At 37.4% G+C, this 27,358-nt stretch overlaps 1 protein-coding gene across 1 annotated transcript in view; it reads right to left on the reverse strand.

The window, feature by feature from the left end:
- Positions 1-27,358, reverse strand: part of COG5 (component of oligomeric golgi complex 5) — a 193,878-nt gene that overhangs the window by 91,696 nt on the left and 74,824 nt on the right. The window contains exon 7 of the mRNA XM_059816303.1: positions 21,365-21,495. Within this exon, the coding sequence (XP_059672286.1) occupies positions 21,365-21,495 (131 nt within the window). The remainder of the gene's footprint in view (positions 1-21,364; positions 21,496-27,358) is intronic.

The raw sequence follows: 27,358 nt of genomic DNA on the forward strand, positions 1-27,358 counted from the left end.
CACGGTCCTATGCATCCATTCCACATCGGCAATGAGAATTGAAGGAGTAACTCTAATCCTGATCTACTATGGTAAACTATACTACATAAGGTATCAGCTTTAACCCTGCAGTGGTGATAACAACTGAACAATTCTTATACTAAAGGATCTTGTTTGGGCTGAAGCATCAGTAAAGTGCTGAATTTCATCAGTAGGCATTAAGATGACTCTCCAATGAGATGTAATTTAAACAGAAACCAGCATTTTCAATGCTCAGCCTTGTTTCTACCATGTTTTTAAGTCTTAACATTGCATTTAAAAGGGCTCAAGAGGGTACAAAAATCCACTGGACCTCCAGACAAAAAAACTATAATTTGCATTTGTTCAGAGTCAGATCCATTCTCTTATAGGGCTACAGACAAAAGGAATACCTATTTTCCTACACTTCATTCAATGTCAGATAGCCCATCCTAACAAAAACAATCATCAAACTGTATGTTTAGCATACAGATTCTTAACTCTTGCAGAAAATTCTGACTTCACAGCTCCAAATGTTTGGGTTCAAGCTAACTGAACCCTAGGTTGGCCCTACACAAATGTTCTCACAATTCCTCACAACAGCTCTGAACTTTGTGGAATTGTTCTGACACGTAACATGATAGACACCCTTTTTATGAAAACCCTAGATAAAGGACTTTATATAAATTTCTTAGGGAATAAATACTTGTTTGGGTCATGTGCAAGACAGAGGGCATAATTATGTTTAGGTGTTTTTCACTTGCTTTGTCAAGCAAAAAAAGAGAGACAAAACATTTTGTAATAAAAGGGCATGACCTCTTCAGGGACCTAGTATCGATGTAAACCCAAATAGGCAGGATCAGGTTCCAACAAATTCCTAAAAGGGAAACGTTTGGGCTAACAATAGCTATCTCCTGTGACAATGTCATTGGATAAACAGTGTGACATCACTTATGTCATAAACAAGCACACAGCTGAGGTTAACTTGCAGCAGCCAGCAACTGAGGATGAATTTTATATATAAGCCGAAGTTAAAGTGCCTTTTAACACTTATTTTTCATGTGAACAAATTTGGTCAGAAGACATCTGTTTGAGAACTCAAGATTTCTCTGTTTATCTGGGGACATTATGCTGGTTATTTATGAAAAGGAACGTACTGAACTAAGTACTGGGTAACTGCTATTGAATTCCTAACCTTGAAGAATATAACAAAATTACTGCACTACTCAGTTAAGCTGTAATCTCTGCACACTTAAGCTATAATCAGAAGTCATCTTTCACTGACCTCTTGACGCCATGTACGCCAGCCAAGTCTTCGCATTATGGGCATATTAAAGCATGACAAAGAGTTTGATTTTTAAAATAATGCCATTGTTGAAATATTGTTACCTCACTTAATAAATTGTTTAAGAAGTTAGTAAAGCAAAAGTTATTCACCTCCCAATAAAAATCCATTATTTGCCTCCAACCTAGCAAGTTGACATACATAAGCATGCCTTCGCTTTGCTGTAAAGGTCATCAATGCCTGTGAAATAGGTAATAAGCATTGAACTGCTGTTGAAGATCTCCTTGAAAAAAAGTAAGTTGTAGAACATATGAGAATACTTCCATGTGAACACCTTACCACAATAACAGCATTTGGATTTTTCAGTACTTCGCTATTTTTGAGTGACAAAACACATATTGGCACGTCCTTGTCCCAAAATGCAGGCATATGTAGTCTAATATTCTCATGAGCAAAAAAGTTCCTAGTGGTTAACAATTGTTCTTCTGAAGTTTATTACAAAAATAATGCTAATGCAATTTTTGTTATTCTTTTCATGCATTTTTGGAGTTCTCTAGCATTATTGAGAAAGCAGAGCAATAGCAAATTAGTATTATGACCGAGCGTATCTTATTTTTAAAGCTAACTATACAAATAATTAACCAAAGCTCCTCATGACATAAAAGTATTGCCAAGCCTCTACAACATACTGGTGATTTTACATTAACTTGAGTGTGAATTAATGTTGAAAACTTGTTGTGGTTTAAGCCCAGCCAGCAACTAAGCACCACACAGCCGCTCGCTCACTGCCCCAGTAGGATGGGGGAAAGAATTGGAAAACTGAAAGTGAGAAAGCTCATGGGTTGGGATAAGAAAAGTTTAATAAATGAAATAAAATAAATAAATAAAAATAATAATAATGAAAAGGAAAATAACAAAATAAAAAAAAGATAAATAAAACCCAAGAAAGACAAGTGATGCAAATGAAAACAATTGCTCACCACCCTCCAACCGATGCCCAGCCTGTCCCTGAGCAGCAGTCCCCCGGCCAGCTTTCCCCCTAGTTTATATACTGAGCACGACATCATATGGTATGGGATATCCCTTTGGTCAGTTGGGGTCAGCTGTCCCGGCTGTGTCCCCTCCCAACCTCTCGTGCACCCCCAGCCTACTCGCTGGTGGGGTGGGGTGAGAAGCAGGAAAGGACTTGACTCTGTGTAAGCACTGCTCAGCAGTAACTAAAACATCCCTGTGTATCAACACTGTTTCCAGCACAAATCCGAAACACAACCCCATACCAGCTACTATGAAGAAAATTAACTCTATCCCAGACAAAACCAGCACAAAACTAAAAGGAAAAAGCTCTGTAAAATCTTCTTAAAAGAGACAGATCTCTCCACATTTTCTGAGATACAGAGACTTCTTCAGAGATTTTTCAGATTTTAAATGGAATTGCTGCCCATAAACAACATACATTAAAATTCTTGAAATTTACATTTTAAATGTCACTGTTCCAGAGATTTTCTGTATTAGCATCTTCATAGGTACTAATGTTAACATTTAACAAATTAATGTTTTACTGTTAAGTTGTGACTTTCGTAAGAAACATGTCACAGAAGTTGCTTACCAGGCTGAAACCCTCTGTTGGACAACTATTGTATGACCTGGCTAGAAAACTGGAAAGTCTAAAGGATTCCACTTTCTCTTCTCTGTATCAGCCACTGTTTCACATGCTTACATGCATTTTATTTGACCAACTTATTTGCCTTCTAAAGTAAATAACGCCAATATTTTCAATTTTTATTCTTGTGACAGTTTTTTTACAGTAGATGTATTTCCCCAACATCTTCAATAAGTAAAAGAAAGAGAGAGAGAGAAAGAGAGAGAGAGAAAGAGAGAGAGAGAGAAGAGAGAGAGAGAAAGAGAGAGAAAGAGAGAGAGAAAGAAAGAGAGCGAGAAAGAGAGAGAGCGAGAAAGAGAGAGAAAGAGAGAGCGAGAAAGAGAGAGCGAGAAAGAGAGAGAGAGAAAGAGAGAGAGAGAGAAAGAGAGAGAGAGAAAGAGAGAGCGAGAGAGAAAGAGAGAGCGAGAAAGAGAGAGCGAGAAAGAGAGAGCGAGAAAGGAGAGCGAGAAAGAGAGAGCGAGAAAGAGAGAGAGCGAGAAAGAGAGAGAGAGAAAGAGAGAGAAAGAGAGAGAGAGAGAGAGAAAGAGAGAGCGAGAAAGAGAGAAAGAGAAAGAGAGAGCAGCTTCTCAGCAATCTTTAATGTTTTTAATTGTTCCCTCAACTGGTAGGATCAGTAATCTTTTGGTTTGTGTTAGCTTTGTGCTTATGACAACCTTCAGGAATGTGTTGCTGCTTATCATACCTTTAGATAAATTGCTGCTGTTAAAAAACTTTAACCTTCATTATTTCTAGCACATTTCTCCCTGTAACATGCACAAATTATGTAGGGATAGACGTATTCTCTAAAAATACAAAGTTTCAATTAGGAGGAAATCAGCTTTCTAAAATAGTTTAACAGAGTTAAAGCTATAAGTAGAGATAAATATTGCTGTCATGAGCTCAAGAAATGGACTATTTCAGTGCAAAGGTTTCAGATTTAAAGATTCAAACTCCTCTGAAAAAAACGAAACTGAAAGCCCATGGAAAACTCTACCTGTTGCCCACCCCCCATTTTGTAGGGACTGTGAACAAGGATCCATTCACAAATTTTGACCTGAGCAATTAGACAGAAAAAGCAGAAAAGAAGTAAATGTGATTTGAACAATTCGGGGCACAAAACACCTAATAAGAAGATGAGAATTGTCACATAGCAACTGCCCACCCAATCCACTACCCAACCTTTAAAGTGGTGACTTCCAGGAAACAAAACCAGAAAAACGAGTCATGGCTACATCCCACAAGGTAATGTGAAGCTCTTTTAGAATGCCTACACTTCCACATCCAATTTAATAGCTGGTCAGAAACTGTCTTCAACTATGTGAATTTATTAAAAAAGTTTCAGATTATGTTAGTTCCATTTTATCATCCCATTTGGCTGTCAGAGAACCAACTGTAGTAGCCCACAAAAATGACTATTCCCACTTCTTAACTGGATATGCCAAGCTACGTACAGAAGTAAAAGATTAGAATGAGTAGAGTAATATGCTTACTAGCTAGCAAGTGAGCCAGGCTTTTCATAAACACTTTAATTTATTACAGAAGAATTCTGCTACACATTTACAGCTGATGTGTAACCCACCTTAGAAAATGTACTTCAGCTTCAACATTGTCAAAAATTTGTTTTCTTTAATCCATCTGATTTACAGGAGCTGTATATACATAAGTATTAATTCTGATCTTAAAATAACTTTCAGCAGCGGGGGCTGAAGAAGAAGAGAGCTCACTTATTCATTGCAAAATATATTAAGGAGTAGTATTGTTCTCCATGAATGATATAGGTTGTAAATGTTTTCATTATCCAAGTTGTAGTACTTTAAGAACACATTTTACATTTAGTGATTGCAAGTTTATTAATTACAGTATGCTCCACTAATTACGTCCAGAAAGTACCTTAATCATCAACCTACTTGAGCAAATTCCCAGAAACTTGAGTTGAAATCCAAACAAGACATTAAGGAGTTTAAAGCTCTCATATAACAAAGTCATTAACACTAGAGGTATTCTGAAATTAGCATCTCATATATTACATTTCTGTTCTTCAAAACTGGACCATCAAAGAGCACTGTAATACTATACAGTCTTATTGCTATGAAGTAATAACTTATTTACATTTGACTGCACAGTTAAATTACCTTTTGATATGCACAAGGAAATTTTAATATGGTGCTAAATAATAGCCAAGATGGCTTTGTCAGAAACAACTCATGCCAAACCAAAGTAATTTATTCCTGTGACAGAGTAACGTACCTTTTAATGGGAGATATAATACGTTTTGATTTGAAGCAAGGCTGACATTATTTTAAGGGACTTTGCCTTACATAAGCCAAGAAAACATGGTCTAGATTGAACTGCAATAAGACAGACATAAAGAATGGGGTGGGATAGCCCTACTCAAAGAGTATTTGTATGATTCCCTTCAAAACTGAAAGCATATGATGCTCGAACACCTGTGTCTGTCCTAACTCTGGTACTATTCAACATTCTCACTTACAGACATGAAAAAAGCAGAAGAGATGACAGGATTATTAAAATTTGCAGACGACAATAAGCCATGATGGCACACAACTTCTACAGGTGGAAAGCCTTAGAATTCACAAAGCAAAGACACTGTAGTCTGTACAAACTGAAATGTCATATTAAGGCATATGGAATATGAATTCCACTCACAATCAACATGAAGTGTCTCTGGTTTAGGGGCATATATTTAAAAAAAAAAGATCTGTCTTTAATTAAAAGCATTAATGAAGTGCCTGTATCACTAGTCTGTCATTTTATCCCAACTCAGGGGGATAAAAAAAAAGGCAACCTCTCAACATTACTGGCTGACTGCTACTGCATGCCTAGTGCTCCCAACTAAGTCTCACATGTGACGCTGCAGCATAACTGGATGCTATGCAAACGTGTATACGTGCTTACACTACAGTTTGTGTGAAAACTCCCTGTGACTTCAAAACAAGAACAATAATGATCCTCAGTGACAAAATTCAGTAAATTTTCAGTTAAAATAACATTCTTAGCTCATATGTACATTCATACACTGTGCCAGGTTTTCATGAATTCTATGTCAAAGTTATGAACCTGCACAGCAGTTTTTGGCTACAAAAGAGATGTGCTAGTGACATCAGTGAACAACTTGGTCTAATGCATGAGACAAGGACGATAACTAGAACCTAAACTTTAATTTAGCCCCCCTCAAAAGAAACCCACAAACCTGGAGGTAGAAATGAACACTAAAAAATTATGACAAGTAATATTAGTTGTTTGAGCTTGCCCAGAATCTGCAGAGCAGTAGTATGAATGGCCACTACTTAGTGGTCAAGTTCTTTATTGACTCATGCTTTGTGTAAAATTACACCAACTTTAAGACAGAGGCCTACAAGTTGGAAGGAAAATGCATTCTGAACTCTAAACTGAAACAGAAGTTAGCTTTGCCAGTCCTCCTCTGAATACTCAGAGCCAAGGTAAAAAACTTCCATATGTATAAAAGATTCAAAGGGAATGTTGACAGAGATCGTTAACTAAAATGGCTTTAGGAAAACTACTGCGATTATAATTCACTACCATTATTAAAATTCAGCTATTATTCCCCTAGTATTTTCCCTTGTATGAATGACACATAAACTGTGAACTTAACTACCATGAAATATAAATAAGGTCACAATGTGTTATGGAAAACAAAGATGCAAACATCTCTTCTAGAAATTGGAATGCATAGTAGTATTATGTGTGAAAAACATGACAGTGTTTTAGAATATTTAGGACTTTTACCTGGGTCACGCTGTATTTCTACTATAATTTTCAAGGAAAAAAGGGAATATTAATCACTTGTTCATAAAAAATGTATACAGATGCAGCGGAAATAGTCTTTACAGGAGGAGTTTTATCCCAACTGTGTGAGAGAAATTGTATCTAGGCACAATTATTTATCAGGGTGTAGCATTAAGTTCCTGCCTACATATACAAGTATCAAGGCGCAATGTATGAGGTACTTCCAGTGTGGGAAAAAAGACTTCAGCTGTAGACTAAAGAACTAATCTAAGATCTAATTTTTAGTTAAAGGTAACAACCTAACATTTTTTAAAAGTTGTTATCACTTGTTTTAGAATTAGGGGAAAAAAAAAAATCTTTGAACAGAACTAAAAGATGTGCTAAAACTTACCTTCTCCAAGGAGAAAATCCCAAAGATGTTCTATAAAATTTTAAGATTTCTAAACTGAATAGAGAACATAAAGGATAAATATAGACCTGATTCTAAACTAGTTTGCATTTTAAAGTAATATGCATGAGATCCATTTTCAGATGTTCACAGGCCAGAACATTATTTCAATGATCGACTTCATTTCTGCAGCAGTTTTGCTGCGTCTACCACTTCAGAGAATAGACACTTTATTTACATGGCTATACAATTTCTTTTAAAATTCAAGACTGGTCAGTCCAATAGAAGTTAACTGGTTATCAAATCACTTGCTTTAGAATGTAATTTGCAGCTCATAATACTTATTATTCTTCACACCTTACAGTTCACCATCTAATGAATTTAAGTCACTATAAACTTAATTCAACGTCTAATGAATTTAAATCACTAACCTGATCTCCTTCTATGACCAGGTGACCTATCTAGTGGATGAGGGAAAGGCTGTGGATGTTGTCTACCTGGACTTCAGTAAAGCCTTAGACACCGTTTCCCACAGCATTCTCCTGGAGAAACCGACTGCTCATGGCTTAGACAGGTGCACTCTTTGCTGGGTAAAAAACTGGCTGGACAGCTGAGCCCAAAGGGTTGTGGTGAATGGAGTTAAATCCAGTTGGTGGCCGGTCACAAGTAGTGTTCCACAGGGCTCAATACTGGGGCCAGTTCTGTTTAATATCTTTATCAATGATCTGGACAAGGGGATCGAGTCCACCCTCAGCAAGTTTGCAGACAACACCAAGTTGGGCGGGAGTGTTGATCTGCTCAAGGGTAGGAAGGCTCTGCAGAGGGATCTGGACAGGCTGGATCGATGGGCCGAGGCCAACTGTATGAGGTTCAACAAGGCCAAGTGCCGGGTCCTGCACTTGGGTCACAACAACCCCATGGAATGCTACAGGCTTGGGGACGAGTGGCTGGAAAGCTGCCCTGCAGAAAAGGACCTGGGGGTGTTGATTGAGAGCCGGCTGAAGATGAGCCAGCAGTGTGCCCAGGTGGCCAAGAAGGCCAACGGCATCCTGGCCTGTATCAGAAATAGTGTGGCCAGCAGGAGCAGGGAGGTGATCGTGCCCCTGTACTCGGCGCTGGTGAGGCCGCACCTCGAATACTGTGTTCAGTTTTGGGCCCCTCACTACAAGAAGGACATTGAGGTGCTGGAGCGTGTCCAGAGAAGGGCGACGAAGCTGGTGAGGGGTCTGGAGCACAAGTCTTATGAGGAGCAGCCGAGGGAACTGGGATTGTTCAGTCTGGAGAAGAGGAGGCTGAGGGGAGACCTTATCGCTTTCTACAACTACCTGAAAGGAGGTTGCAGAGAGGTGGGTGTTGGTCTCTTCTCCCAAGTGACTGCAACAGGACAAGAGGAAATGGCCTCAAGTTGCATCAGGGGAGGTTTAGGCTGGATATTAGGAAAAACTTCTTCACTGAAAGGGTTGTCAGACATTGGAACAGGCTGCCCAGGGAGGTGGTTGAGTGACTAACCCTGGAGGTATTTAAAAGATGTGTGGATGAGGTGCTTAGGGACATGGTTTGGTGGTGGACTTGGCAGTGTTAGATTTACGGTTGGACTTGATGATCTTCAAGGTCTTTTCCAACCTAAACAATTCTATGATTCTATGTGTCCAGCACAGGTCAGACTACATGAGCACAAGGTTTCTTACTCACTGTAGAAGTCTGTGAATTTATTAACTTTATGATCCCTTTATAACCTGCACTGAAGAAACATAAACTCAACACGATGATGCTTTCCCACTGTGCCGTATGTGAGAACACTGTCAGAGGGTCTCCATGAAGAATGCTACTTGGTATTAAGGACGAAAATATCCTTGATCATGAGGTAGGTTAAGTTTAATTCTAAGGTGTGGTGGAAGTGCTGATGCCTGGCTAAATTAAGGGGAGTGAATTTTCCAAATAATTAGAAATATGGCCTGTAGCAACATACCAACTGAAAAAGTCTTCTGTATGTGGAAGGTTGCTTGTATTTATTTGTAGAGGACTTTGAAACTCATATTCCTAGTTAGCATTTTAAAAGGGGATAAAACAAGTCAAGTAGAAAGAAAGACAGAATGAAAAAGGCCTCATGCATTAACATCTCCTTAGGCAGAAAAAAAAATTTGCAGCAAAAAGCAACTGAGTAACATTAATGTCACACCAGAAGTTTCTATTGGGTGATACATATGTGCTTCAGGAACGTGGTTTTCAACATGCAGTACCCAAAACCCCAAGAATAATAATTAATAAATAAACGCTGACCTAGATCTGAATTCACAAAAATCCTTCATCTAACATTAATAACAAAGAACAAGGTGACTTAGGCTTTCCTCAAATAAGTCAGTGCTTACACCCCAATAACTGCCAAGACAGCAATACTAAGCAGTAATAGCCAAATCTTCTACAATACTGATGAAGTACTGCAAGACAACTAAATTCTTTTGGACAAGAAGTCAATAGGATTTCAGAACAAGTCTCCAGGGAAGAGTAAAACCTGAAATGCAGGAGAACATATGGCACCCTCCCATCCTCCTCACTGGTAACTCCTACTCCAGCATACATTCTTCCCCAAATGCATCTACATTTTAGCTTTGCTCACATACAGTACTGGAGGAGGGAGGGGGAACGACTGTGCTCAGTTTATCTTCCAGCTTCCCTTCTTCCCCTCTCCTGGAGCGAAAAAGTTGCACAAAAATAAGCACCATCCGAGCTCTGGAGAGGGAATACATATGAGCACTCAATAACCATTGTTATATGTATGCTTTACAGTAAAAGAGAGCACAATGAAAATATCAACACACTGCCCATCTAGTTTGCAGTGTGGGCACACGCTTCCATGCTTATCTTCCTTAAGACTAACAGAGGCAGCAACAGTAGTACACGCTTCAGCATGGTTCAGCAACCAGAGTACAAGGGATGTATTTTGGCGTTAACTAATTCTGGCTGGATTAAACAAAACACTATCACGGTCATCTTTGCTACTCTGTTATCTCGGTTACGCTGTAGAGATGCTCTCTAAAAGGTGGGCTTCTAAAATGTATGCTCAGGTTCTTCCCAAGTAGTCCTGTTTTCCCAACAGTATTCACCAAGGAATTCATCGCTCCCTGCTGAGTTATAAAGCCTTTCACTCTGGAAAGCACACTATATATGGGGCAAAACTACATCTCTGAAAATTAATCCGGTAGGCCTGCAAAAATCTGCACCTTTGGATCTCTGGCATGAGATCTCTTAAAAAATTACTATGCTTTCCTTCTTCTGCAGTTCCAACATGTTTACCCAGCAGAAATGCTAGACCCGCCTCTGGATTTAAGTTACTGACTATTCAAGTAATTGCTCAAACAATCTTCACCTTATTGTACATAAAGAAATACCACACTTTGTTAAAGAGCTTGTAAAAGAGTTGCTACCAAAAGTCTTCAAAGTCTATTTAATGAAAACTTGAGGATTTTTATCATATTATAAAACTCTGTCAAGTTAGAAAGGTAAGATACAAATTTAACTTCATCAGTTTAATAAAATATCACAAATGTATAAACAGTTATGAAACCTAGAAAAATGAGCAGCAAAAACAATGTCTCCCTTTTTTTTGTTGTTTTTACAACATAAAGCTGCATTTTATGCTATTTGTTACAGCTGTCTTTTTTTTTTTAATTCAGACTAGCAAACAAAGCAGCACCTTGTCAGAAGAAAAACAGTAAAGGAAAAAATGAGTTTAGATAGTGATGGATTCTCTGGGAAAGGCACTGAAAGAGGTCATGGCACAAAAATACTTGTAGAAAATCAGACACAATTTTCAGTTAATAAAAGCTTAATGACTTTAAGGACTGAACTATTTTCAGTTAAATATGTATAGCAGACATAGTTGCAGTAATGTTATTGTTTACTTAATTCTACCTTTTCCCAAAAAATTTTAAGATATTAAAAAAAAAGGCAACAATTCCCAATCAGGTATTAGAATTTCAGCCAAAAACATTACTAAACATTTGTGTTACCATATACATCACATTAATATTACATGAATTATTGAAGACTGATCAAATATGCATGTGTCTATCCAAGCAGTTTTTTCCTCAAAACGCAGTCTCCTGCTTTCTGCTACTTTCAATATTTGTTTAAAGCCGGTGCTTTTTAGCCGATGCCTCATATCAACTAATTACACCATGGTGTACTTACTGCCTGCCATCAAGGGAAGGGAAAAGGGAAGACTGTTTCATGCTTCATTTGCTATTGACAACATCTCACTGGGGGTGTCTGCTTTGCAGTTTGACAAAAAACTACTCTGTGGAACATGTGTCCAGCAGACATACAATTAATAGCCAAGAGCACTAACAGATTATCAACAAGACGCACCACTCTCTTGGCCAAGCCTCCCAAACCCCTGAGCCAACGCCTCCTCCAGCGGGGTGCAGGGGACACTAACAGCAAAGGTGGAGGCAGCTCCTGGTTCTGCTGTGCCCGTCTGAGCCATGGGGTGATCTGTGGGAGCATTTCAGACACAAATATAGCGCTCTGACATGGCAGGTGGCAGGTTCAGCTGGGGTCACAGTTTGGAAATCAATAGAGGTATGACAGCAAGATGGCCAATGTGTGGGGACTTCATTTGGATGCTTTTGAAGGCATTCTGAGGACTAGGGAAATGGAATTATAATGGTATCCAGCTGAAGTATGGAGGAAGGCAGGACAGCGGCATGCCCTAATCCTGAACGTGTACTAGGTCCCGAATCTGCTTAGGTACTGCGATAGAAGCTGCTGCCATTGCCATCACCCCAGTGGAGGTAGTCAGGCAATCCAAATCTGGGAAACAATGATTGTTTCATTTCTCAGTTCTCTACTTTAATACGATTTGAAGGAAAAAAAATCCAAAGGACGGAAAAAAATGTTCTCGAACCTGAGCCTAATTAAATTTGAAGGTTTTGTTGAAACCATAACCCGAATCATAGCCCCTAATACATTGTGACAAAGTATCTCCCAATACTACCTCCCCATAAAAAATTAAACCTGTGCATTTTGTTTGTTTTACTAATAGACACTTCGTAACTTCAGTATCTGGTGCATAATAATCTTTCAACTTTATAAGGACCAAACCTGACCCTGAATATTGCAGAAGTTTATCAAGAGCAGATGCGGAGTCAAATGCAGGTGAGGGCACTGCATAGCTGCATGGCCACCTACCCGTCACAGAGCTGGGAAGGTAAACTCCTAGCAAGAGTTACTAATTGGGAAAGGCAGCTGAGGGAAAGCAAGGGGTCCTTCGATGCCTAATTAGCTAGCTCTCTGTCCTCAGTCCCACACCCGGAATCTTTCTGCAGGACATAAATTAAAGGACTAAAATTTACATTCATTTTAAAATGCTTATTCTACTTTAACTGCAATATATTTCAAAAGATAAACAATTACAGTTGCAGATATTACTGGGTGAGAAAATAGAAGCTTCCAGGATCTATTTAAGAAAAAAACATTATTTTCCTAGGGGGAAAAAAAAGCATTTTCATTACACAAGGCCTGTTAAAAGGGGCCAGTGTTGATAACTGTTTAAGCACAGAAACTGGCAAACTCAAGTACTTTGTTAAGAACCTTCCTGCTTACTTCGTGTCATATAGAACTTCTCTGTACTTGCCCACCTGTGGAATGAGGTTTGCTAATTCCTGCCTAAACCACCTATTACACAGTTTGTGAGGAATTTGCTAAAAGATGCTGCAAAAGAACCATTAATAAAAGAGGATTGATATTCAGAAAGTAACACGTGACACAGGGTCCTCCACACATTTACAACAGTAAACTATATTCTAATACTGAGCAGGAAAGCCCTAGGTATTACTTTTATTTGAAAATCCTTCTATTTTCAAAATGTTGCTATTAAACTTGTTCATATGTTCCGACAAGTACAGCTCTCGTGAGTCTTCTATATTAATGGTAGCTGAAAATAATCTTGGAATACAGATATTTGAACAAGATACTATTTGAACTATATTAGCGCAGTGTAACTCCATTCACAGACCAAAAAACTGTTGCACTGAAAAGAGAAACTATCACAAGTTAACTTGCTACTTCTTCCACATTATGCTTCTTTTTGCTTTTTTTCATTTTTGCTTTCAGTACCATCCTAACTTCCCCATACAAAATGTTTTAAAGATCAAGTATCGTAAATGCTGGAATTTTAACAAATGGAAAGGGCCCAAGTACTGATAGCAGTCAGTCACACACGATCATCTGTACCTGCATTCATGAGGCCTCAAGTTACAAGCACTTAGATTCCTAATGGTTTATTAACAAGGCCTCCATATTTTCCCTCTACATCAATATTGGAGTTACATATCCATTAATCTCCAACAAAGAGGTATCTTTTAAATCTTGTTAATGTTTTTACACTCAAAGCATATCTTCTCTGATTTAGCAACGTGACCTGTTAAGAAAGAGATGTCAAACATCTAATAAAACAAATATGAATACCAGCCAGCATGTTTCCTTGCCTGTTCTTGGATTATCATCTTTTGTCATAGTCACCTATATAACACTATATATTTTCTACTAAAGTTTTGCTGATCTTTTCTTTCTGGCTACATGAAGTTTCTTCTTATGTTGTACAAATGGTTCCAATGAGAAAATATACCCATACAGTGTAATGCAGTGAAATGAAGTAATAAGATGACCTACGAGACAGATTTTTTTATTGTAAAACATTTAAAGAGGCATTAACACATAGAAATAATTAATAGTTTCTCTTTTCTTATGAATTTGGAAATACTTTTTGCACCTGTATAATAAAACACAGAGCTAACACCTAAAGAATTATGCACAGAAACACCTTAAAGTAAATTTATTATTATTGTTGTTGTTGTTGTTATTACTACTGTTACTAAAAACATTTTAATACGTGTTATGTCAATATTCCACCTTTCTTTTTTTATGCACACTTTTAGCCCTTACATGCAGAGGTTGCAAGCTGTAAAATAAAAGTGAACTATATTGAAGCCAGACATTCACTTTAGCTATTCCAAGATTCAAAACATTCTATCATCTGTTCCTATGGAAACTGAAAGGATATTCTAGGTTATACCAGTATCAGCTGATTATGTTGCAAAGAAATCTGTGGTTTATTTTAATCCATAGTTCAGAGATATAAATTCATGCTTAGTGTTTAGTTTGGTGATTTTGAATTACTGAAGCACGGTTAACACTTCAGTTCCATTAGATCATACTTCAAGATAAAATGAACTCTTTTTAGACCAGAATAGTAAAGGGAAAATTTCATGAGGTTTGGTTAATCCCCATGAAGTTTACCATTCAGACGTAGGTTATAACTAACACATATTTGGAAGATATTTTTTGGTTGTTAGATGAGCCATACATTGCTGTATCACATCTTAACAGAATAGTTTAAGGAAGAAATAATTTAGATTTATTGAAAACTCCTTCAGTAGTGCCACGCACCAGATGGCCAGATGAAGGAATCTGATTTAGCAAGTTAACAAGATCACGAAAACCATAATCATAACATTGAAGATGAAAAATAATGCAACACAAGTATGTTTCTGTGACAAAGAAACTTACAGATTAGGACAGAGTAAAACTTGTAAAGATATATAAACACATAACATGAAAATTCTCTATATGCATACAGAACTATTGTAAAAGAAAAAACAGAAACAGTATGAGCTAGTAGGATTTTAATTAAACAGACTCAAATGCCATTGTGATCTTTTACAATGAAAGCCAATATGACAGCTATAGCATGCTGACACAAGTCTTCTCTGTCTACATTAGAATTACAAAAAGCAGTAAAATGGGTGGCTAACAAGAATTTAAATAAAAAGCTTTGGATCTCATCATCTGTCTTCACTAAGCAAAACTAGATCATTTAAAGTTAACTATAGCTACCACCCTCACCCTATGCCAAAAGTAGCAAACAGGTTCAAATTTCCCTTTTTACAGATAACACCTCAGTCTTCTGACTCTAGATTCAAATAATTGACTCCAAACTGAATAATCAAAAATGCCTTCCACTTCTATATCATATTGTAGTCAACCACTTTATTATGAAATAGCTGTCTCAGTCTAGTTTCCATCAGGATCTGCTCCAGGGAATCAAAATTGTGGAATAATAAGGCAACACAACATCTATTGCCTAAAGTGTACTATATTGGTTAAATTTTTGACAATGATGAGGTTGAATTCCAACTTCTAGCTTTCAAAATAGAAATAAATGTCAGGAGAGGAAAAAAAAAAAAAAAAGAAAAAAGCAATGACTACTCTTTGACTTAAAAAAAAAGTATACTCTGTATAGCATTTCAACTCCAGTTTTTCCAGACTTTTTATGAGGGTAACCTACAGTGTACGGATAAAAAGATGACTGGTTGTGTGCCAAATTGGAGGGGTTCTTTTCTCATATTTTTCTACTTTATTTGCTATTATAATGATAATCTTGTAATTATGCATACATATGCAGTTATGCACATCTACATAACGGCAATCAATTCCTTTGACATTCTGAAGTACTTAAAGGCTTATATTATTTAAAAGGTATGGCAAAATATGATAGCTAATAGGTAAAAGCAACAAAGGGCAGGCAAAAACATCTGGAAGTTAAAATTTTTCTTTTGACTAGCACAGTACATCAGTGTGGGCAACGTAACACATCCTAAGTTGAATGAACTAAAGACAAGCATTAAGAGGCCCACTACACAACCGTGGGGCACATAAAGTGACATTCTCCTTCAACATTAGACTTTGTTCTACAGTCAAGTACGTCTCCACGGAGCTGACAACTTTAGACAGCGCATTCATACACTTGCACAGCCCATTTTACTATAAAGCATTCAAATCTGAAGATGACACTAAACTAGCAAGAAACAGCAAGCATACTTTGATTTAAATCAAAGTGTTAAAATATCATAAACTAATCTAGAAAAAAGGTTGTTTCAGTGAACCATACACTCTTGCTAAATTATGCAAGATTGAAAACGAGAAACTCAAGATCACAGGACCTTGCCCAGACAGTAGTGCTGCAAGAGCCACCCACACCTTTGGCAGTAATAATTAGAAGTAATTCAAGAACGCAACATTATCATCTTTTTGCAAGTTTCACCAAAAAAGTGCAAAACAGAGACTAATGCCAGCCATTCGTAATATCTGAATATCTCAAACACCTCCAGGTGCATTTGCACAACTGGAAAACGCTGCCACAGGATAATAAAGAGCATGTATTGTTTAAGGTCCTTGACACTAGATTAAACACTGCTCTGTGAAGGATTTAAGATTAATTTCACCAGTCTTGTCATAACACTGCAAGTTGTACTACATAAGCACTCAGCTCGGAGGACCTAAATTATGCAACTTCTTGATGATCACATCCAGAAAAATGGTCAATTATGTGCATACTTTCTCCTCCAATCCCTTGGGGATAACAAAGAAGACCTATTGTTAGAGATCCTTGACACGAGATTAAATGCTGGTCTATGAAAGATTTCAGATTAATTTCACCGACTTTGCCATAACACTGCAAGATGTACTACCTAAGCACCTAGCTTAGGGAACCCTGAACTGAGACAAATTGAGCAACTTCTTGATAATCACCTCCAGACAACTGGTTAATTATGCAGATACTTCATCCTCCCATCACTTTTCTCAGGTGCTAAATAGCGTTAGTCAAGAACAATTATGCATATACATCTAGTTAATAATTTTTTAATGTGGAAAAAAAAAATGCTGCACTTGTCCCAGAGACGACAACTTAGAGGAAAGGTTCAGTATGAAAAAGAATGCAAACCAGAACAATTCACAAAACAAATTCTACTCAGTGAGTTACAATATGAAAATTCAAAATGCCCCAAATATGCTCAAAATGACAATAATATGAAGATGTTACACTGAAATTAACTGAGACATTTTTGTTCAGATTGTATTGTTTACATATTTATACTGTGCATACAAATCCAGCATTTGAACGTCTTGCAAGAGTAGAGTTTAGGGTTTATTTCTGCTGGGTTTTTTCCCCCCCTTCTTTGTTCTGTGAGGTTATCATCAGTAAAGCTCTTCATTTGGGAAAAAAAAAAAAAATCTATGTATTAGAAAAAACTGCAGACACAATTTAACATTCATTTGGACAAAGGATAGTTATTAAGCTTACATTTATTTTTTGCTTTCTCTAACATGATCAGGGAACTTCACCACATGATCACCAGAACAATTTCAGCGCATCAGTGAATTTAGCTCTCTCCAGATCCGTGCTAGGCAGGAAAATAAATTTGCCCACACCTTAAATAAGGGAAACTGGGTGATGAACATTACATAATTTATCCAAAACCTTCCTTAAAAAAATAGTCAGACACCTACAGAACACTCCAGGAGACAAAAAAGGAAAAATTTTACTATCTGTGGTCAAAGATACAGGATGTTTCTCTACCACATAGAAGGACAAACTGTATTTAAGGTGCAAACCCAAGGAAATCTGAGTACTACTCTCATCTCCACACCACGTCTTGTTTGACATTTTAAATATATTTTTAACCATATTTTAATCAATCTTTAATGATATCATAGTCCTCACCATCTACATCCTAACTAATTACTAAAGTTTGTATCAGTAAAGTCAAAAGCAAGAGCATAGGTTCCTAACCCTTTTCACACATACCAGTACATCCATGCAAAAATCCATCCTTCTTAAGCAGGGGAGACCCATAACTGTTGTTAAAGCAGTGAACTTAGCTCAGAACTAGGGCTACCTCTTCAGAGGAGTAAAGATAAAGGAGATGGAAATGCACCTCTTTTCTGCACACACATGACCTGGCTCCTAATGCCATTCATTACCTTATCATTACCTGATTGAACTAAGTTTGGGCATCGCTGGCTGTAACAGGAAAGTCCCACACTAAGCATGACAATATTTAGCGAAAGGGTTTGAAGCGTGAGCTAAGTTGCAGAGGAAGTTTTCTTCTTTGTAAGTATAGCAGTCACAACACTGTGTCTGGCAAAACTGTTCTACCTGGAATTGAGCTATGGTAGTCTGAACAAATTTCTCTTGTTCTGAGTAATTTCTTATTATTTAGATCTCCTTTACACAATATACTGTTGTTGAATAAAGGGGTGAAGTGGTGCTGAGAGCAAATCTAGATTCCTCTGCCTAGGGTTCATCCTGTGAGCAAAAGAAATGCTGGGGATGCTTCAGGCGGTTGCAAGATGAATACATACCTCTTTTTTTTTCTTTTTAAAGCAGAAAACATTGCTGTCTCTTCTTTTAGAACCATGAATTTATAATAAAGTTCTTGATGTATCTCTGTTAAAGCAGCCTCTCCTGCTTTCTATGCTATCTGCCATTAACCTGTTTACAGCATGAAGGAAAGCTACCAAGGAGCTTAGGATTAAACAGTAAGGATGGGGTTTGAATCTATTTTCTTGATACTGTTCTGTGGGTCACGAAAGAGCATCAATCTGTGCTATATACACTAGGAGTGCATAACAAAGCATACAATAATAAACCTGCCTGTAGCCACTGGTACCCCTGCTTGATCGTGTTTGCTATTCTTTGTATTACTTTTGTCAAAAAGAGCAAAGAGGGCTTACTCTTTCTAAAAGGATTAGGAAGACAAGCGTGGTTGGCAGCTCTGTGAAAGCCTGTTAAGTCTAGACATGCTGACAGACATTTCTAGTTTATATCCAGATGGTGGCTTTAAAGATACCACCATGAACATGAGTGGAAGCCTTCACTTCTGAAGCAGTTAACGGCTAATGACTCACTTCCAAAGGAAGAGGGAAAGAGAGATTTCATTTCTCCTGAGAAATACACAAATGCTACAGTGATGGACATGCAATAAAAACATGAATTACAATGCAGAGAAAAAGACAATGTATCACTTAGAGGTAGGTATCTGCTTTCATGTGCTACTGCTGGTGGCTATTTGGGGGAATCTGGGCACAGTCATTAGCATGTGACTTATACATCATTAAATAAATAATCAAAATAACAAAAATAGTTTCTTACCTAAACAAAGGAGATATATCAAAATGCTGAAGGGGGCAGTTTAAACTTTTTAGCTCTGTTCTTTTTGTCAGAGTAACTTCTAGCAGCATCTCTGAAAAAAAAGCTGAATTCTAGAGAAGACATTCAACAAATTCTAATGACTCCTGCTTAAAAGGAGATACTTATAGTTTTACTTTTTTTATGTGTTTCCACTTCCTGTTTCTCTTCCAGGTGGGCCCTGAAATACTCTAAAATGGAGACGTAAGACCGAATTTCTCCTTAAGGCATTGCTGAAAAGTGCTAGATGAAATACAGAAATACAGCTCACTGTCATGTAGGCAACTGATCTCGTGTGTTATTTACATAGCAGATCGAAACAAAGATGAAAACTAAAATTGCAATGGCAAATATGAATATCAAATAACTGAAGAACCACCTGGACAAATACAGATGCACTATTCTCAAAGGTACAGACTTAGCTACCAGAATAGATACTAGCAGGAAGACAGGCTATCTGAGGAATTCTGTGGTACAAAACGCAGAAGAAAAGATGAAGAACCCATGTCATCTTATGGAAATCTCAGGGCTTGGGAGGTACAAATGTAAATCAGATTGTCAATAAAACACACAGCTACAATAATAAGAATCAGACATACTATCTGCTAGTCATATTTCAAATTCTAGATTTCTTGGGCAATGCCTGCCTGCATATTTTCTAAAGTACACTATTTTTCCAACATTAAATCCATTAATCATATCCAACAACAAACCTGTGAAGCATATCCCAACACCTCTTCAAGAAAACATCTCCACTTCTGATATGACTAAGCACTAATAATGTTCTTCCAAACAATCTTCCATTTGCTGGAAACAGGCCCCTGGCTAAAGCACAACAGGCATATACTTTAATAATCTCTTGATTACCTGGATACAGCCTGGAACACCAAATAAATCTGTCTATTTTTCAAGTGGAGTGGGATTGATTTCCCCAGGGTTTCTTTGTCAATTCCGTTTTAGTACTTAATATGAAGAGAAAATTATCAGAGAAGGTCAGATCTGACATGAAAAACTAGAAGTAGTACACACTGATGAAGACTTTTGCTACATTTAAAATAAATGTCCACTTGTTTTTTTCTAGGCCCTATCTTCATTCAGTCTTTATTTAACATAGCATATGCTTCATAGCTTGTAACAAGCCCAATCACAGCTTGGCAACATGGTCAAATAGCCAGGAGTTTCAACATTTGAATAGTAATTAAGTAAAAACAGGGTGTTTTTTCCTACCATTTTGCTAACAGTAAATAGCCAAAGGTATTTACCATAATCATGACTTCTTACTGCAGAAAATTACTTGAAATGAGAGGTCTAAGTAAAAGTTTGAGACATACTGATAATTTTAATCCTCAGTTATCTAACCAAGCCAATTTAATGAAGAGCTTTTCCAGTCTGTCTGTGTTCTATTTTCATGTCAAACTTCCATAGTATAAACGAATGCTATATTGACTACAGTTAAGTTTAAGCATTGGTAACAAACAACATAAAAATGTCTTGTTCTAATCCTCTTTGTTCTCTAATTTAAAACCCAAACTTGATAGGAACTGGTACTAGATTCTTCCTCTTACTGTAGTAATGGAGATTTAAAATACTTTTTTTTTTTAAAGAATACTAAAAAGTATAGACAAAAGAACATTAATTTTTAAAAAGGCAAGAAGACAGCACTAATGATACTACAAATAGTTAAATGATAGACGTAGCCACGTTATTAAAAATGTAGTTAATTATAATTAGTACGAACGAATGTAATTACGCATCTTCATTTTCGTATTTCATGCCGTGAATATTTACCTCAAAGTTTAAAATGCCCTTTAAAGCTTTAATGGGAAATCTTTCAAATTGTTTCAGTATATTACTGCACAGCTAAAATGTAGAAATCATCTTACAGTTTTAAGAAACCGCATTTTTCAGATTTATCTATAAAGCTTGGTAATATTGGAATGTAGTATACTGTGCTTAATGCAAAGTCTTATCAAACATCAAGCTTTTATCACAGTGTTTAACTCTAAACTCTTCATATCAGCACCTACTTTCTCCCAAATTTCAGGGTCAGATCCTGCAAAATTTTATTCTTGCTAATATTGTACAAGGCCAGTTTTGTCTGTTTCTTTGGATATTCTCACGTGTGAGAATTTCTCATGTAAGACTTTTTTCATATTTAATCTCTATTAGACAATGCTACACAAAACAAAGGAAATCAAGCTCAGATACTTCTACACTTCACTTTTGAAAGGAAGTAAAGAAGAAAGTGTGTTTTACCTGAGTCTCCACACCTTGCTCAAGCAACCTTTTAGCCTGATTTTCCACCTCAAGCCGAGCTCTTGCAATAAAAAGCAGGTCATTTTCAATTACTTCTATTCCAGAGAGATCTATCCCTTGAGAAAGGTAATCTATAAAAGCAACAAAACATTGACAAGTATGACATAGGATAATGGAATATTTTAAACATACTAAAACATTTAGAAGTTACAGTTAGTTCCAAGGGACATTTTTGCGTACAACGCTTGACAATAGAGTACGTCAAAGTAATGTAATATACCAGAAAAACTGACAATCAAAAGATTATTACTCGAGAAAACCTGGATATCGAATACATTGAATTTGCTTCACCGCACTTCTCTAGACCCAGACACTGCCAAAGAGGTGCACAACGCAAGTTCTAGGAACTCCGTAATCTCAGTCACAGGAAGTGGCAAGAAGTCATCTCCTTGTCCCAAAGGATTAACCAGATAATTAAACTTCTCAAACCAGATGTTTGAATAAGCATAATTGCTCTAAGATCTGAAATTCCAAATGTATTATACATTAATAGATTTAGATTATACTTCATATATTTAAATTGCACTTCTAAACTTTTGGGATCAAACACAGAAGAATGGCAAGACAAGAAATCAATTTTTTTTTTCGTTTTTAATCACAAAAACATCACAAAACTTATTATCGTGGAAGCCACCATCAGTAGGGCATCTACAGATTACTGGGATGGACTGGCAACTGCAGCAAGAAAACCTATTCAAACTCAACTTTTGTCACTGGCTATGTAGATTTGGCCAAATCACTTCATCTTTCACGAATAGCCGCTTAGTCATGAGAGCACTCCAGCAAGCAGAAAACCCAACACTTCATTTCCCTTTATCAAAGGAGGTTTGAATCTGTGACATCCTTTTTCCCAGACGCATCCACTTTTTTTTAAAGGGGGCAACATTGTAATGCTGGGTCTTTGGACTATTTAGGCTTTTCACATGGGATAATTGTGGATATAAAACACAACCCTAGGAGTAAAAATGAGGTTTTCACACTCCTGAGGTCCCTGACCGCTATGTTCCCTCCTGTTGGCTCTTTTCCTGATCTTGCACTCCAGACCTAACCTAACTAGTGACCTGTCTTTGAAAGAAGGGCTGGAGGATACCTTTTCCCAGAAGTCTTTGATTTGTTAGTGACACTCACTTGGGATGCAGGAACTCTATATTCAGCTTCCTTCAGGCTAATGAAGACCTACAGCTTAGATTGGGCTAGAACGCAAATCTTTCAAATATTATGCAATTACACCCATAACTATTGCACATTTTTGCAAACCAAACCGACTATGGCCACTTCTCTGAAATCCATGTTCCTGGAATATGGAAAGCACGACCTGAGAACACCTACTGCTTTAGGCTCCTCCAAGAACAGACACACCTCTCCATTTCAAACTCTGAATTACAACATAAATTAGGTAGGAACTGGATGATCAAATTTATAAAATGAAGAGTTCTGAACATATCTGGTGCCTTAGATTAGATCTGCAGAGAAATGTAAAAGCAGTCTAGGAAGGTAATCAGTGAACCTGAGGAACCTTCAAGGTTAAACAACGCTTCTTTTTTTTTTCCCTTCTTTTTTATCTTTCTAGATTTAAATCATCCCAATTCCCCATGTCAAGGTAGCCTAGACGTTTGCACTACTGCTTATCTCCAAGATAACGCAGGACTACTCTCATTTACACGTTTTTCAGCATTTTGCTCAATCAAGCAGGCCTTCCACTGCTTCTTTTGAAAGAACCAATAAAACTAACAAAATAACGGCCAAGGCATTTCACCAAGTGTCAGATACTTCCTTCATAAGACAATGTTCCACTATTTCCATTTATAACCAGACCACTATGAATGACTTCCTAATAAAGTTATCTTCCTTTTATGTCCTCCCAGTAAGGTTATTAAGGCACAGGCTTAAATTCCAACTAAGCTAACTGAACTTTTAAATCTTTGCCAAACAACCTTTCATTTTAGTAGCCAATTATTTTTGTTTATTCACAATAAACTAATCTAAGCCTCAGATTAATTTTAGCAACCACATGTTCACAACTGAACACAAAATTCCAAGTGAGTCACTTCACAGCTATGCAGAAGAGAACATCCCCGTACCTGCATATGAAAAACACCGCACAAGAAACCAAAACAAAAAGTTTAGAGAAGTACTGCATAAAGCTTAGTAAGGCATAAAGGAAATCAACTCTCTTAACAGTACAGTATGTCAAATAGGTTTTAGTCTACTAAGAATAGGCGTGCAAATGCTTTTGTCTATATGCATTTGTTGAAAAATGGATCAGAGAAGTCAAAGGACAGCTGAGCAGCAGGATAGCACACCTCATGCTGCACAGGCTATTAATGAAGCCCTATATGCAGGGATGCTTACAAAGCTGCTTTTGCTAGGGGCTACAGCAGCCACACTTACCTGTTACTTCCCTGCAACTTTTTGCTCTGACTAAGCTGCATATCTACAGGCGGCCTTGCATATGAACCTATTAAAACTAATATTAAACTCCCACTAACTTCAATTACTAACTTCAATGAGCAAGTGTCTTGAATGCGAAGACTAGTTTTCTGACCCTGTCCTCTCAGCTGCACAGGAAAAAAAAAGTGCAAAGAACTACCCACATATTAAGTCTACTGCCATAGTAAACGCTGAAGTAGTTTCTTGGCAACATGAGATCAAAAAAGGTGCAAATATCACCGAAGACTTACATAGCCCACAAATACAAGATCTGCTGTGGAGTTCACTTATGTCATAAAAACATATTTTGCTACCCCAAGCTGCTTGAACAAAATAAAATTAAAATATGGTTCTGATCTCCTAAATCCATGGAAAAATTTGTGGAAGAAAACTAAAAAAGAGACTGTTTCTCCCTGCTGTATTTTATCTCAAAATCTAAATTAAGCCATTTCAAGTGCTAAAAATCTAATCCTTCTGATGGTTTAAAGAAAGGAACAGAAAGACCATGCTGCTTTGTCTTCTCCAAACACTTCCATCTGTGCTTCAGACTGGCAGCCACCTCCTGCTAAACTGCCAAAATCTGCAGCTTCATTCCAAATTTCCTGCAATCCTAACAAAATGCTTTTGGACAATGCGTTTCAGCGGGACTTCAAAACAGAAGGCCTTTCTGTGGGTTCAGTGCCTAGACATCCTGCTATGGATGCTCTTAGTTGCTATTTTAACCAGTAGGGAAGCCCTAGCAATCATATTATACCATTTTCAAAGGAAAAGCAGTTTTCATAAGGACAGCAGGTCTATGTCAGAAACATCTGCAAGTGCTTTCCTGCCATTCCTGTGTGAGAGCAGAAGCTGCAACACAGGCAGGATATGTGCCTTTTGATAGCTTCTATTGTCTAAGCAGACAACATAATATTAGAAATCTCTACATTTGTGTATTCTCAGGAGTGATGCTGCCATCATGAACAGCACGATGAAACCGAGCAAAAGGGCAGTTGATGCTAGAGCAGCCAGATCATAGCCAGAACCACGGTGCATTTAGGATCCAGTTTATTTAAAATATTGCAGAGGAACTCACACACTCCAACCGGCCGATTTTAGTTAGTAAGGAAACCATGTCATGTGAAATACAACAAAGATAATACCAGTTATTAACCCAGGGACCAGCAGGATTTTGCTTCAGACACGTGTGCAATCATTATTCTGTTTCTTGCAGCACACAGTCAGTCGATAACTCTACGGTCATGATCAGAGGTGAGGGTGACATGTGCAGTAAGGTACTTGTGTCTTCTTCTCAGGAATTAAGCAGACACAATGGCTTATCTCTCAGTTCGCCAGACTCTGAGGACTGGGGCCCAGTTTAAAACTTGTCAGCTTTCCTCCTGCTTTAACCTTAAAGCCCTACAGTAAACCTAATAGTATAATAACCATAACAGTGAGTATAGTATTTATAACTGTCAGCTCTACCTTAACAGATTTAAAAAGCACATATGTAACATCTTGTTAACTTTGAGAAGACTAGTACTTTAAACAAATTAGGACCTAAATATCTTGTAACACCACATGCCAGGGCTAGATGCAGCCATGACAGGCACTGCTCTCACACCAGCATGGCACGCAGCCCGCTGCTCCAGTCACTTCTGCTCAGTGGAGCCAGGGAGGAAATTAGCGGAGGGAACTCTAGCCCTATAGCCATTCTTCTACCTCTCATTCCTCTGCTAATTCTACCTCTTTATATAGGTTCATGAAAATAAAAGCAAATCCTTAACTCTCCCACAGGGTGTTGGTATTGCTTCCCTTCTAACTATCACACCTTATTAAGCTTGGAAAGCACAGCTGGAAATTACTTTTTAAGGACTTAAAATACAGACTGCCTGCTGAATTCTCTTCTTGAACAAAAATATTATATGTCAAGGCAGAATACACTGAGCCCTAGGAATCAGTGACATTTATAATCTACCTCAGCCTAACAAAGGCTTATGACTTTATATTTCTTAAAGAAAAAATATTTTTGTCATTACAATTCCAAATTTTCTTGGTTTACTCTAGCTGAACAGCTTTTCTATCTACTGGCTGAGATGCTGCTTAAAAACGCGTTTTTTAAACCAACATTTCCCAGATAGTTATGTAAGAGGACAGAGATAAATCCAATATGCACGTAATACGTTAGGTAGAAAAAAAAATACTTTGAGCAACATGGTTAGCTTTTCTTAATCTAAGTGACTCAACAACATAGAATCTTTGTATTATATGATTTCATTTTTTTTCCTCAAACATTGCTCTGTGATAATATATAATGAAGATAGGAAAAAATCTGAATTAAAACTTTCTGTAAGTACTAAAATATGTTTTGGGGAAAAAAAAAGATAACTGTGAAGCTAGCATCCCTATAAGCTTCACAAAGACTGTATTATGCTTTTTATTTAGACTGAGTTGATTTTGAGCTTTTGCTAGAAACTAGAGAATTGACAGAAGTCTACTGAGGACAATCAGGTGCACTAGGAAACCAGAACAGCCAGTAATAAACCAACGTGATTAGACTGCATCACTCCAGAGGCTACCTGAGCCAAAAGAGAAATCCTTCTATGCTCTGAGAAGTAACCTCAGTGATGCTAATAAAGAGGAGGAAAGAAGGAAATGAGAAGAGCTGAAGTGGATTCCCTAGGAGCAAACACCTAAGATCAGCACCACCCCCCTAATGCATAAGTAGCAAGAATCCGATGACAAATTAAGAGGCGTTTCATGGGAGATGGGGAGGGAATTAAAGGAAATTAAGCCATTCCAGAAATACTAAATAAAATCATAGAATCATAAAAGCATAGATTTTTGTTTGCTTGTTTGAGGAAGGTTTGGGGCTTATTGCTTTTGCATGGGTCATTTGTTTTATTTTGCTTCTGCAGTCTTAGTTGCAGAAAATGTTGGTGATATCTGTACCCTAAGGCTGTTCTTTTTCCATAATGAAGAAAAATTACAATTTTGGAAGAAACTATTAACTTAAATTCCAAAAAGTCAACAGGTCCAAATGATACCCAAGAGTTCTGCTGGGATTTAAGTATGCAAAAGATGAGAGGCTACCAAAACATGATTTATTAAGAAATACTGTAGAAGACTGCTACAGTGCAAACATTACAGTGCATACAGCACAGCATTCGTACTGAAAATTTCTCTGGAGATAACTTAAGCATCAGAACAAATTGGTTGAAACTGTTCATTAGAAATAGCATATTAAAAATAAAGAATGTCAAGATGGAGTAGAACTACAATGTCATTATTACTTTAAGCTGACCTGAGCGCAGACTGCCCTGAACAGATCGCTCTCTGATTTCCACCTCCATGCCCCTAACCTGCTTCCCTATTCTTTCACTCCACCCCAGCCTCCAAGTTTTAGCACCCATGACAGTTTTTTCTGTTGAGTTACTTTTCATGTAAAGGCTCACAATGCAGAGACACAAGAGCATAGGGAGAGGGCAGGAACTCACAGGCAGGATACTACCCACAGGCGGTAGG

The sequence above is a fragment of the Gavia stellata genome, chromosome 4 (assembly GCF_030936135.1).
Source record: "Gavia stellata isolate bGavSte3 chromosome 4, bGavSte3.hap2, whole genome shotgun sequence".
Classification (NCBI taxonomy): domain Eukaryota; kingdom Metazoa; phylum Chordata; class Aves; order Gaviiformes; family Gaviidae; genus Gavia; species Gavia stellata.